Below are 13,822 nucleotides of genomic sequence, written 5' to 3' on the forward strand. Positions count from 1 at the left end.
ATATATATATATATATATATATATATATATATATATATATATATATATATATATACATACACACATGCACATACATATATATATATAAATACATACATACATACATATATATATATATACACATAGAAGTAAATTTATAAAAAGGTTAAGAGGGATATATAATCCTAGTAGGTACTGTGCTCATTCCTATTGGTTAACAATGCTGGCTAACCTGAGGAGTGTAGATGAATTCCAGTTCGTTAAATTTACTATACTAGGTTCATCCTCACTTTGGTAAATCCAAATGTCCTTATAAAGACTACAAAATGTCTTGATATATACACACACACACACAGCCTCTGGCAAACCATATTGAGCGAGTATAGCAGTATGATCTCATCTGAAGCTCAAATTCACAGCCTACACAACCTACACAGTGGTTGGGTAGGGAGAACATGCTGAGGCTCTCGTCCTGCAGTGAAACGAACATGGGTAATCCACACACACACGCACACACACGTTTTTATACCTTACCACCCACACACCCTTGCATCTACCCACCTGTTCCATCAGGTACATGGCAGCATCATACAAAGAAATCAATCCATTCTCGTCTTTTGTGGGTTTTTTCTTTACAGCAAGGAACTTATCAGCACCACCCTGCAATTACAAAAACAACAACATTGAGACAATTTCATAAGAAATAAGCGTGAAGGATTTCATTTATTTGGGGTAACAGAAATATGTACAAAATCAGGGTATTGACTTCTTAGGACCCAGAGAGAGAACTGCATGGCTTCAAGAGGGACTAGCTGGGGGGAAAGAGCAAGGGGAGTGGGTGTTGACTGTTTGTATCCCATCATTAAATTAATCTAAGCCATAGAAAGAGCAGTATGGGTTTTATACATAGAGTTTAGAAAGGGTTATTTTGATAAAATTGTATTATTTTATCGTTTTCACAAAGATGGGAGATAACAGATGTAAGGCAGGCAGCTCTGAGTCACCAGATTTTGGAAATGCAATGAAGGCCTCCCAAAAGAGATTTTGCAAAGTGAAACAAGGCTACTTTCGGACTTTAAAAAGGAGATTTTGCTACAAATCCAAGGACTCTGCTTCCTGCCCTTCCCCGTCTCTTCTTTTGAGGAAGGAAGCTATCAAATAATAACTTTATTGTTGTTAAGCTGATGTTAGGAACATAAATTATCGTGAAATCTTTGCTGGAAGGTTTTAATTTAGATCATTTTAAAACAGAAAGTCTGCACCAGAGAACCAGAAGCAGTCTCAGACTGGTTGGTATCAAAATGGTAAAGAAATGTGTGAGTTGTCAGGGAACCAAAATGTTTACCATTTTCTGTAAGAAAGCAGAGAAGGATCCACTTAACAACTCCTACTTAACTCTTTACTTACCATATTTCTGATGGAATACTCTGCCTTTGTTTCAATTAATTTTGGAAATAGTGAAGAATTTAGTAATAGAACTTCATCATTGTGAAGCTGATGTTTTAGAACATAATTTAACATGAAAATTTGATGGAAGGTTTTAATTTGTTCCTACACCAATTATGATTTTAACAAATGATTTTACAAATTAATAATCAAATTAAAACACAACAAACAAGTCTATATCTGGTCACATGACATGCTAGAAATAACAGTCAACACACCTCAAATCATACCCTACTGTCTTAAAAATATGACACAGTGCAATGTATTTCCTTCATTATTTGAGATAATAAAGTGTGATTTCAGGAGATTTGGCTGCTATTTCTAGCATGTGCAGTGACCATGTAGAGACTCCCTTGTTGCGTTGAGATAAAATAAAATAATGTAAACTGACGAGAAAAGAAATGAGACTTGAATGGGACGCCAAGATATACTTACAACGGACTGAACCATCTGCTGGATTATATCCATGAAGAAATCATAATGGATGTTTGTCGATCTCTGGGAATGGTCATCAGATTTCATGGAAGCAGCATAAGCTTGCAGGGCGACCTCCACCCACTCTAGCAGATAGCGTAGAGATCCTCTCTGGGCGGCCAATGCTAACATGAGTTCAGCAGCCAGCTGTTGACCGACCAAGTTAGCACTGGACGCTGGTCCGATTGTACTCCGCAGGAAGTTGGTCACTTGATTCAAGGTCTCCATCCCGAGTGGCGTGACCTTTATCTCATTAGCAAGGGACAGCGGGGGTAGTTTGGTGACGACGTCAAGGGCTGTTTGGAAGACGTCATCGCACAAGCAAACGTTGTCGATATGAGGGGCAAGGATCCAATTCTGTCTCAGCAACGAGAACAACAAACTCAATCCGGTCTTAATGCCCATTTCAATAAGAACCTCAGAACCACATTTCGTCTTATCCCCAGCAAACTTGCCATTGTCATTTGTTTTGTCAGCATCTAACGACGGCTCTTCAATGTTGCTTTTGTTCTGGTCATGATATTTGCTTGATACAGCCGAATAGATTCGTTGTAAAACAGCAAGTCGCTTTTGTAATGATTTTGTAAAAGGCGAAGTCAAACATATAGTCTCTGCTAAGACTTTCTGGCAACCCAGTAGAGCACTGAGATAGTGTTCTTGCTCACCAGTGGAGGGCTGTTCGTGCTCAAAGTCAGGAAGGATAGGGGTCTTCAGATGTACAACCTGAGGAAACTGGCAGCATATTTCTTTGTTACTTAGCAGACGTTCATAGAATTCGTCCAGTCGTTCTTCATTTGCAATTAACTCACAATCTTCAGAAGCCCAGCCTTGATTGAAATGCTCAATATATTTTAGTTTGATGTGCTGTCTTCTACTCATCTTAAAAGCTGCAAAAGACGGAAAAAACAATTTTTTAAGGGAAAATTACACAACTGAATTTTTATAAAAAATATCACAAAATATTCAAGGATATGGCAGTTCTGGAAAATATGACCACGATAGACATCCAGACATCTTACGCCACTTGACTGATCAGCATGAAGCCCCAGCCAGACATATCTCAAATTTGTGACTCACAGATCAGCTGTGTCCACTCTCTCTATCCTCGTCTACCACTACTACAAAAGTCTCTGCTCCTTCACACTTAACATATACTATTTCTGTTCAAACATTTTCTCCTCCTCTTCTCATCATCATCCATACTGTAACTCTTCCTCCTCCCTCTTCCTTATTTTGGCTAATTTTTTGCCTTAAACCTCTGAACTCACAATCACACTTTAACAGGTGTGATTTTATTGAAGTTGAGGGAATCAACTTCCCCTCCCCTCAAAATTGCTGGACTCATCCCAAAATGATAAAGAATCTATTCCTTTTATTACTGCCTTACATTCTGAGTTCAAATTCTGTTGAGGTCAACTCTATCATTTGTCCTTCGGGAGTCAATGAAATAAATACCAGTTAAGCACTTTTCTAACAGACCAAGCGACCACGTAAACGCCCCACAGCTTCCTATTGACAAGTGGCACGATGACATATGAAAGCGATGTGCATACACGCACACACACACAGTCGCTGAAGGCTGTATGCACACACATAGTCAGATGTCGAAAACTGTATGTATATCTGTATATATACACAAATTGAAAGTCGGGTCATATTAAAAGTCGGGTCATATTAAAAGTCGGGTCATATTAAAAGTCGGTGATGGTTGAGATGAGTGAATATATTTATGTACGTTTATATGTGTGGGTGTGTTTTGTTGATGTGTGTGTATACATATACACACATAAGTACATACATAAATAAATACATATACAAATACATACATACATACATACACATACAGAGACACCAACGTCAATCTGCGTATACATACACGCCTTTCAACGGCAGTATGTGAACACATGCACAGATGTTAAGGTCCATGTATACACCCATTTTCAACGCCAACCTGTATCTATATATAACTTAACTTTCAATATCAGTAGACAAACAAATATACACACAAGCTTTTAACGTCTGTGTACGTACGTACACAGACAGACAGACAGACACACACACACTTTCCAACAGCTGTATATAAATATATGCTGCTGCTGCTACTACTACTACCATTATTAGCGAGCTGCTATTTCTAACCGGGTTCTCGATCCACAAGCAATAGCAGTCAGATGACTCAGAAATCACATGTTACTGTCTTAGAACAGGGCAGATGACACGGTGTAGTCCTAGATACACTTATGTCTGCAAAAATAAAATAAAACTGATGAGATGTTCACGACCGAAACATCTTTCACCACAGGTGCATATTCGTCCAGGAATGACCTAGGGTTAAAAAATAACCCAGCACAAGCGGAGGATACGGAGAGGAATGTTCCAGACTAACAAGAGACACGGTTGTTAGGCTCTCGGTTCAGCTATGGGCTGGTTCCAAGGCATTCCAGCTATGACCACTCCGTCATTATTATTATTATAAAGACGGCAGTGCGGTGTTGGAGGTGTAGGTTCGGCTGTTATTTCTAGCATGTCGAGCAACAACATAGAGGTCTCTGCCCTGGCCCGCGACGGGAGTGTTTGTGTGTGTGTAGACGTAATTTCTGCGTGAACATAGACATGGATGTATATGTGTGCCTTTATGTGGACAGGCATTTGCGTGTGTGTGTGTGTGTGTGTGTGTGTACATTTAGTTTCAGTCATTGGACAGCGGCCATGCTGGAGCACTGCCTTGGGAGGGTTTAGTCGAATAAATCGACTCCAGTACCTTTTTTAAAGCCTAATATTTATTCTATCGGTCACTTTTTGCCGAACCATTACGTTACGGGGACGTAAACAAACTAACAGCGGTTGTCAAGTGGGGTGGGAACATAACACATACACACACGCGCGCGTGGACATTACTATAGAATGGAGTTGGAATTATCTAGCGTGATTCTGCAAAAACAATTTTCTTGTATGTGGGAGAAGGTACCACCCACTGCCTTTTCTTTTGTAATTTTTCACTTCCCAACCTCTTTTATTTTATTTATTTATTTATTTGTTTTCAGATTTCGATTTTTAAACATGTGACTTTTCTTTAAAATTATACATGACTTAAAATCCGAATGTAAAAACTGAAAAACTACGCAAAATGTGTCGCTGGAGGAGGCACCCTATAACAAAGAAAATTGGGTGCGAGATAGGGGTAAAGATTTGTATTCTACGAGGCTTAAAACATACAAAGCAGAAACAATTACGGGTTTCGGTGCGCTAAAATAATTTCCGTCTCTATAGTACAGGAATACCTCACGGTGCGCGCGTACGCACAAGTTTGCACACGAAAGAGAGAGAGAGCAGTGAGCGACAGAGAAACAAAGAGGGAGGGAGGGAGCGACAGAGAAACAAAGAGGGAGGGAAGGACAGACAGAGAGAAAGAAACATTATGTGTGTTTGTGCTTTATTTTGTTTGCGTTTATCACAGCTCAGGTGATGTTGGTGTGAATATGTGTATACAAGTGCATATATACATACATATATATATTTATATAAATTAATCCCAAATTGTTTCGTCAGCCCATTGTGTGTGCGTATGATCGACGTGTCTACACATCAAAGAAGCTGGGACAATGGTAAAAGCGGAGCATAGCGTTTACACATCCAACACGACCATACATGGAACTCTTGACATAAATAATGGCCATCTTCACCATCATCATTTTAAATTCCATATCGTAATTGCAAACAGACACATTAGTGTGTGTATTTATATGTAGATATATATAGGTGGCAAGCATGGTCCAGAAACAAGTCTCCCATTCTGAAAGGAGGTGAGGGGGGAGGGGTAACCGTGAAAGTTATGGGGACGCAGTGATAGAGTAAAATTGGGGGAGGCAGGAGAAAGACAATTACCCGAGAGAGAGGGGGATAGAGAGAGAGGAGGAGGTGTAGTGATACAAAGAAAGTGTTGTGATAGTAGGGGAGGAGAAGCTGTAATACCAAGGCAATAAGAGAGAGAGAGAGAGGGATAAAGGATCGGGAGCGATATAAACACACTGTAAGAGAGTAAGAGGTGATACACAGTAACATAAAGACAGAGAAGGTGGCAACGGGAGAGATAGTAGCAGTGATGCAAATTGAGATAGAGAGAGAGAAAATATACATATATATAGAGAGAGTGATATAAAGAAACTCAAAGAGTAACAGACGACAAACGCAGTCAATGTGTTAATATATATATATATATATATATACTCACACGTATAAGGGAAGAGTGACAATTGATAAGACAGAAAAAGCAACAAGAGATGAGAGGGAGATAGATAGATAGACAAACAGAAAGAGAGTATAAAGAGAGAGAGAGGGGAAGCGAAAGATGGCGCGCGTATCCAAAGCTGCAGACGGGGAGAGAGCACTACACCACCTCCACCGTCGTCATCGTTCTGTCTACATAAACGACGTCATTTATGGTGGTGGTGGTGATGGAGACGGCGGCGACGATGTTTCACACATTTGTTTCGATCTGTTGAAACATACAAATCAACGAAGGAGGAGCCGTCTGCTAGAAATAGCAGTCGATTCTCCATCGAATGCCGTTGTAAATAAGAAGACGTATTAGATGATGTAGCTCTAGACACACTCCTAAAAATGGCAGTTATTGCAGCCAGAAATGCCTTTCACCACAAATAGGTGCCACAAAACTTCATGGCGGCGAAAGCACATAATTTTATAGACACATGAATATATACGCCCGCGCGCACGCTCGCACACACGAATAAATTCGTCTGTTTATATTATGTTTTTACACCACGCCACACCTAAGGTTTCATTCATCGTTGGAGACTTTGGGATGTTATCAGAGCCGAGCATTATCTAACAACAGTGAACATCCCTTTATCGACGCATTCTGTACTACGATAATGGATTAATTAACTGTTTTGCGTCATTCTGTTTAGCCAATAATTGTGGCATGTTTCATTTTGATATGCTTCAGCCCCTTATGTATCCCCTGTAATCAAAACTACGCACACTGAATATGTGTGCGTATGTATACATGTGCATATATTCATGCGTGTTGTATGAGAACATACGATCTGTGAAGTAGATAGGGGCCAACTTGCCGAGCAATACGTTACCATATATGACTGTGCAGGGGCTAGGCTCACCCATCACGTCAGGTAAAGGGGTCGGCAGCAGTAACAAGGGAGGTTACTTAACATGCAGTGCGTGTGCGGAAGGTTTGCAAACCTCTTCACTGAAATTGGGGAAACGGAGATTGCATGAAAGCTCACTAAATGCATTGTAACTGCAGTTTGATGGCGGACTTAAAAACATTAAAGTCTACCATCAAATAAGCCACCGAGAGGCGAAATATAATGGTTTCAAATTTTGGCACAAGACCAGCAGTTTTGGGGAAGGGGTCAAGTCGATTACAACTGGTACTTATTTCATCCACCCTGAAAGGATGGCAAAGTTGACCTTGGCAGCATCTGAACCCAAAACGAAAAGACAAAGTGCCAATAAGCATTTGCACAGTGTTCTTATGAATCTGCCACCTTGTTGCTGTGAGACGTGAAATCTATTGATAGTCTGGTACCCCATCACTACCCTTTTTATTTTCTTCCCAGCTGCTACCACTCACCCTTACATTATGCGGAGTACCTATGAATCTCCACCATAGCAAGGCACTTGGACCTGACCCTCTATCATACTTCAACCTCTCAGTTCCTGTATACAGCCGCATCCTCCTCTTCCCTATGGGGGCTGTTTCTCTTTTCCATTCTTTGTAGGTCTTGCAAATTATCTGCCAACCTCATTAGTGCTGGTAGCACGTAAAAAAACACCCAGTACACTCTGTAAGGTGGTTGGCGTTAGAAAGGGTAACCAGCGATAGAAAATAAGCGAAAGCTGACATTGGAGTTCAATGCAGCCTTGAGGCTCACTGGATTCCATCAAACCGTCCAACTCATCTCACCATGAAAAACAGACTTTAAATGACGATGATTTAAGAAATATGCAGCTATAACCGTATGTTAATGTATATAAGGAACCCTTATTTGTCAAAAACTAAGTTTAGAAAATATGGGAGTTTCTTATACATAGATAGTATTATAATCCCTTAATCCCCCCAAATTTGGGGGTTCCTTATAGACGTTAGAATACAGTAAATAGAATCTTCTAGACACTATAATCTGGTGCTGATCATCATCATCATCATCATCGTTTAACATCCGCTTTCCATGCTAGCATGGGTTGGACGATTTGACTGAGGACTGGTGAAACCGGATGGCAACACTAGGCTCCAATCTAATTTGGCAGAGTTTCTACAGCTGGATGCCCTTCCTAACGCCAACCACTCAGAGAGCGTAGTGGGTGCTTTTACGTGTCACCCGCACGAAAACGGCCACGCTCGAAATGGTGTCTTTTATGTGCCACCCGCACAAGCCAGTCCAGGGGCACTGGCAACGATCTCACTCGAAAATCCTACGGGAGCCAGTCAGGCGGTACTGGCAACGGCCACGCTCAAAATGGTGCATCTCATGTGCCACCCACACAAGAGCCAGTCCGGGGGCACTGGCAACGATCTTACTTGGTTTGCCGGGTCTTCTCACGCACAGCCCATTTCCAAAGGTCTCCCTCTGTAAAGGGATTGCTGTTAGCAAGGGCATCTAGCCATAGAAACCAAGCCAAAACAGACTATGGGACCTTGTGTGGCTCCCAGCCTTGCCAGCTCCTGTCCAACTATCCATCCCTTGCCAGTATGGAAAATGGGACATTAAATGATGATGATGACTCTAGTATTGAGTTCTCTTTATACCATCGTCATCATCATTTTAACACCCATTTTTCCATGCTAGCACAGTCGAGAGTTTATTAAGGCAGATTTTTATAAGTCAGATGCCTTTCTTGTCTCAAATCTTCACTTGTTTCCAAGCAAGATAATATTTACCCAAGGCCAGACATGTTTTTGCAGAATATTGGAAATCAATGACATTGTTCGTATAATGGAGAAAACTTGCTTATAACTATCAGCATGGAAGACAAACATATAATGGTGCAGTTGGTATATATGTGTGTGTATATATGTGCGTTATTGAAGCTTAAGAGCCAACCTAAGCAAGGACTAGCTCTGAAGAAATCAAAATTTGACTGAAACGCATTTTGTGATATCTAAATATAAACCTAAGACTTCTTGAAGGTTTTCATTGAGTTTCTGACTATATATGTATGGTACTGCAAAATATATCAAAGTTACCAAATAGACAAAAAAAAAAAATGGTCCCAATAAAACAGTAGATACTTTCAAGTAGATTCAATAAAGAAACAAACAGAGGCCCCGGCCCTGATGTAACCCCAAAAGTGACAACATGACAGGACCATGTGGCCCCTGCAACTGCTGCTCACTACAACCACAAAAGATCCCTTGATACTGTGAGTCTGATAGCCAGTGGCCTCTGCCTAATATATGAGAGCAACTCTCAATGACAACTTGGCACTGTGGGTCTGCTAACCAGTGACCCCTACACATGTATAGCTGTCTAATGGAGAATTAGGCAGTCACATGATAACATGGCTCTCTCAAGTCCTGCTAGACCTGAGCTGCCCTCGCTTCATCAAGTACAACTCATACCTGATGTACTTGTGTGACACATGTCTGATAGAGGACTCAGCCACTTTGATCTGTTCAGTGACTTGATGATGTCCTAGACCTGTTGGACAAACTCATTTGTCCTGATGTCTGACACCTGAGAATGTTTCTTTCTCTTAGCAAGACATGACTCCCCCCACCCCCAGCCCAGATTCTATTATCTTTCCTGACCCTGATCACAAAGGAACCTGGCTCTGTTCAAGAAGCTGAGTCTCTGTCGTTAACAGTTACAGCCATGAACCTGACATGCTTTATATTTTTTTGCATTAGATTACAATCCACCATGTTGATGCTAGAATTTGGTACATACCACACAGCTCTACATTAGCTTTTCTGTCATTTGTGACCAACTAAAGTTTGTTTACAAATATCCAGAGAAACCTCTGTGTGTGTGGTAGGATGTATTTAATATTTATGTTCCATGCTAGTATGGGCTGGACAATATGATAGGATTTGATGGGCACAAAGCGATCCTTGTTTTGTGAGCTTGTGGGTGCAGGTGCCACATAAAAAGCACTTGTTTCAGCGTCATGTGAATTGCACCCATGACAGTGCCACATGAAAATTACCGTGTTGGTTCCACTTATAAAGCATTGGTGCCGATGCCATGTAAAAAGCACCCAGTACCCTCTGTAAAGCAGTTGGTGATAGGAAAGGCATCCAGCCATAGAAACCATGCCAAAACAAACTATTAGTGCTTGGTGCCAGCTCCTGTCAAACTGTCTAACCCATGCCAACATGGAAAACAGACATGATGCTGAAGAGACATACGAAAATTAAATAGGTAGGAATGTTTGTTTGTTTTGTTATTATTGTGTCCGTTCAGTTTTTCGCCATTCAGTATTGTGCCCATTTGGCTTCTTGGCTTCGACTTCTTGTCCTTCGGCAAAAATGCATTTGGCTTCCTGTCCATGCATGAAGCAGACACTGAAGTTTGGTGCAGACCTCTGGCTTACCAGCTCCTATTAAACTGTCCAACCCATGCTAGCATGAAAAACAGACATATGATGTTTTCCTATTCTTGTATGAGACAACATTTTATGGCTGGATTTTCTTCCTGTTACAAACCCTTACTCTTTTTTTTTGCCATTTAATTGTTAAATGGCAGTGCTCCAGCATGGCTGCAGCTCTCAAACTGAAACTAATAAAAAAAAAATGTCCAGAGTGACCAATCATAATGTCAACCAGCATTGTGTCAATGTTCCATTTTGACAGTGACAAGTGAAACTACCAAATATCAGCATGCATGCACACAGGAGTGCATGCGCGTGTGCACACACACACACACACACGCACGACAGGCTTCCATACAGTTTCCATTTAACAAATCCATTCACAAGGCATTGGTTGGTCATCTCGGTTCATAGAAGACACTCATTTAAGATGCCATGTAGTGAGATTAAACCAAAAACCATATGGTTGCCAAGTAACCATACAATCATGCCGGCACCTGTTAAAGTATATTGTTGTTGCTAGTGTTGACCTTCCGACATCTCATTACATTATTCATGTTAGTGCTAGATAGGTTGACAAGAAAGGGTTAATTGTATATGGTTAATGAACCGAGCATTAATTACTGTCAAACCATGCTTTTGTATACGTAGATCCTTTGTGTTCAGAGGAGAGAGAGAGAGAGAGAGAGAGAGAGAGTGTGTGTGTGTGTGTGTGTGTGTGTGTGTGCATTGACACAATCACACAGAAAAAAAACATCAACACAGATTAATAGAGAGAGAGAGAGAGAGAGAGAGAGAGGTGGGGTACTGAGACAAGCAAACAATATGAGAAAGAGAGAGATGGAGTATTGACACACGTAAGAACAGATGTAGACAGAGTATGGACACGCAGACAGCGGAAGAGAGAGTAAAGAAGACAGGGGTAGAGAATTAGAGGAGGAGAAGGTATTAATATAATCACAGACAGTATTAAATTGACACAAACAATTAGAGGCAGAGAGACGGAGATCATTGACACAGACAGAACAACACAACAAAGTCTGTCAGACAAACACAGACGGTACAACTGAACTTGTCAAACATACACAAACAAGCTATCAAACAGACGTTATCACACAGATACAAACAACCTGTCTGTCTCAAACATAACACCAACTTATCTATGATTCAGTAATTAAGTTTACTTCCCTCTCAGTCTACATCATAGGCAGCAGTCAACTTCCAGTGGTGTTTATTCTATTGTATTGGTCAAATTCCTCGAGACCAATTTAAGTTAAAGCATTCACTTATACAAACATAATCACTGCTTTGTAGTACTTTCTACCATTTCTCAAATAATAGATGTTACTCATTAGAAGTTGTTAAAAGCCAACTAGAAGCAACTTGGCATTTCTTCATAGATTCTTCAGCAAATACTTTTAATTACAATTACGCAACATTAATTTGTCATCATTTATGGTATCTCATCCTCATCGTTATCATATTATTTATTTGTTCAAGTTCTCTACTGAAATCTCAAAGTGAATTACCCCTGCACTCTTACGAGGCCCTTTACTGCTGTGTAACGTCTATCAAATCCATTCACAAGGCTTTGGTCAGCCTGAGGCTATAGTAGAAACCACTTGTTCAAAGTACCACAAACTGGGGCTGTACCCATGGCCATATATTTGGGAAGCAAATGTTTTACTACACAGCCATGCCTCATTTTATGAATTTTAGAAATGATTCGCATTTCATCCTTTCGGGGTCAATGGAATAAGTTGCAGTTGATCACTGGGGTCAATGGAATCAATAAATTCTCTCCTTCAAAATTTCAGGCCTTGTGCTGATCAGCAAATAAAAAATTACTACTAGGACCAGGCACGGTCCCAGGAACTTTTCGAAGCGAGGGCACAAGGTCAGAAGGGAATACAATTCCAGGAGTAAAGGGGCGTAATAACATTATTTAGAAGTGCCCGTACCCCTCAGGACTCCGCACCTCCCTTGAGTCCGCCCCTGAGGACAGTAGATTAGCGGAATCATAAGAGCGTCGGACAAAATGCATTGCAGCATTTGTTCCAGCTTTTTACATTCTGAGCTCAAATTTTTATGGAAGTGGAAAAATAATCTTTTCTCACTACTACTACTACTACTACTTCTTCTTCTACCCACCACCAACACCACCACAACAACAATGTTTTCAAATTTTGCCACAAGGCCAGCAAGTAGGAGTAAGTCATTTCATCGACCCAAATATTCAACTGGTGCTTATTCATTTTCTCTTCAGCTTCGCCCCGTCAGCGTTGGTCAAACAAACCACCGCCAGTCCCGCGGCATCACGGAAAGATGAGTCGTAAAGCTAACTGACGTTCAAACAGGATTCGAACTCAGAAACTCTCCACACAAGGCGAAGCAGTGAGCGACATGTCACGCCTAAACCGGCCTGTCGATCACAAGAAGGTAATTAATTGTAGATTGGGGAGTTATGTCGGTCGTCGCCTTTTAGCCAAAGCAATGCCGTGTGACAGAACTAACGCAACAGGAAGGAATATTTCACACTTGTTATGGCTACAGTTGTTATTTAACCCTAGGTCAGCGAGCCGACCTGATGGTCAAAGGTATAACAATCGCGCCACCGTCTCATCCATTAAGGAATAACAATGGACGTTATTTAGACACTTTTGCAGGTATCAAGAGAGAAGTAGAATGGAATACGACGAAATACAAATCGGAGCGTTTATAGTGTTTGGTTGGGACATTTCTATAGCACGATGTACACACAGACACATATTCATGTGTGTGTGTGTGTGTAACAAATTAGCACGAAGCGTAAGGAAGCAGAAAAGCATCAACCTGCTAGAAATAAGAGCTAAAGTCTTAAACCACCAAGACTTTAGCTCTTATTTCTAGCAGGTTGATGCTTTTCCGCATCCTTATGCTTCGTGCTAATTTGTAATATATCTGTTATATATATATATATACACACACACACACATACGATCGCAATATTAACAACGACTGAGCCAAGACAGAATTGTATGAACATTGTGTGTGTGTGTATAAACATAAATATAAGTTGCTTTTATATAAAGATAGATGGATATATATACACAATGGCGGAGGTAAAGAATACGCACACCACCCGGTATCGGTGTAACCCTAAACCTGAGTTCGAACGCCGGGTGTGCGTATTCTTAACCTTTGCCGGAAAAATAGAACTCAAAATATGAGAATATGTATATTTTTAATGGTAGAGATGGACTATATGTAATCTGAACCTTTCCCCCCCTTATTTATTAATTTTTTTTTTACGGAATCCCACGTTTTAGGCTATGGAGATTCCGATTCTGAAAAAAAAAATTTTGAAAAA

The 13,822-nt window shown here is 40.6% G+C and overlaps 1 protein-coding gene across 1 annotated transcript in view; it reads right to left on the bottom strand.

Annotated features, from left to right (window-relative positions):
• Positions 1–13,822, bottom strand: part of LOC106868812 (probable E3 ubiquitin-protein ligase HERC1) — a 98,961-nt gene that overhangs the window by 82,643 nt on the left and 2,496 nt on the right. Inside the window, exons 2-3 of the mRNA XM_052975429.1 lie at positions 1,861–2,786; positions 541–639 (exon numbers count right to left, since the gene is read on the bottom strand). Of these exons, the coding sequence (XP_052831389.1) occupies positions 541–639; positions 1,861–2,778 (1,017 nt within the window). The 5' untranslated portion in view covers positions 2,779–2,786. The remainder of the gene's footprint in view (positions 1–540; positions 640–1,860; positions 2,787–13,822) is intronic.

The sequence above is a fragment of the Octopus bimaculoides genome, chromosome 21 (genome assembly GCF_001194135.2).
Source record: "Octopus bimaculoides isolate UCB-OBI-ISO-001 chromosome 21, ASM119413v2, whole genome shotgun sequence".
Taxonomy (NCBI): Eukaryota; Metazoa; Mollusca; class Cephalopoda; order Octopoda; family Octopodidae; genus Octopus; species Octopus bimaculoides.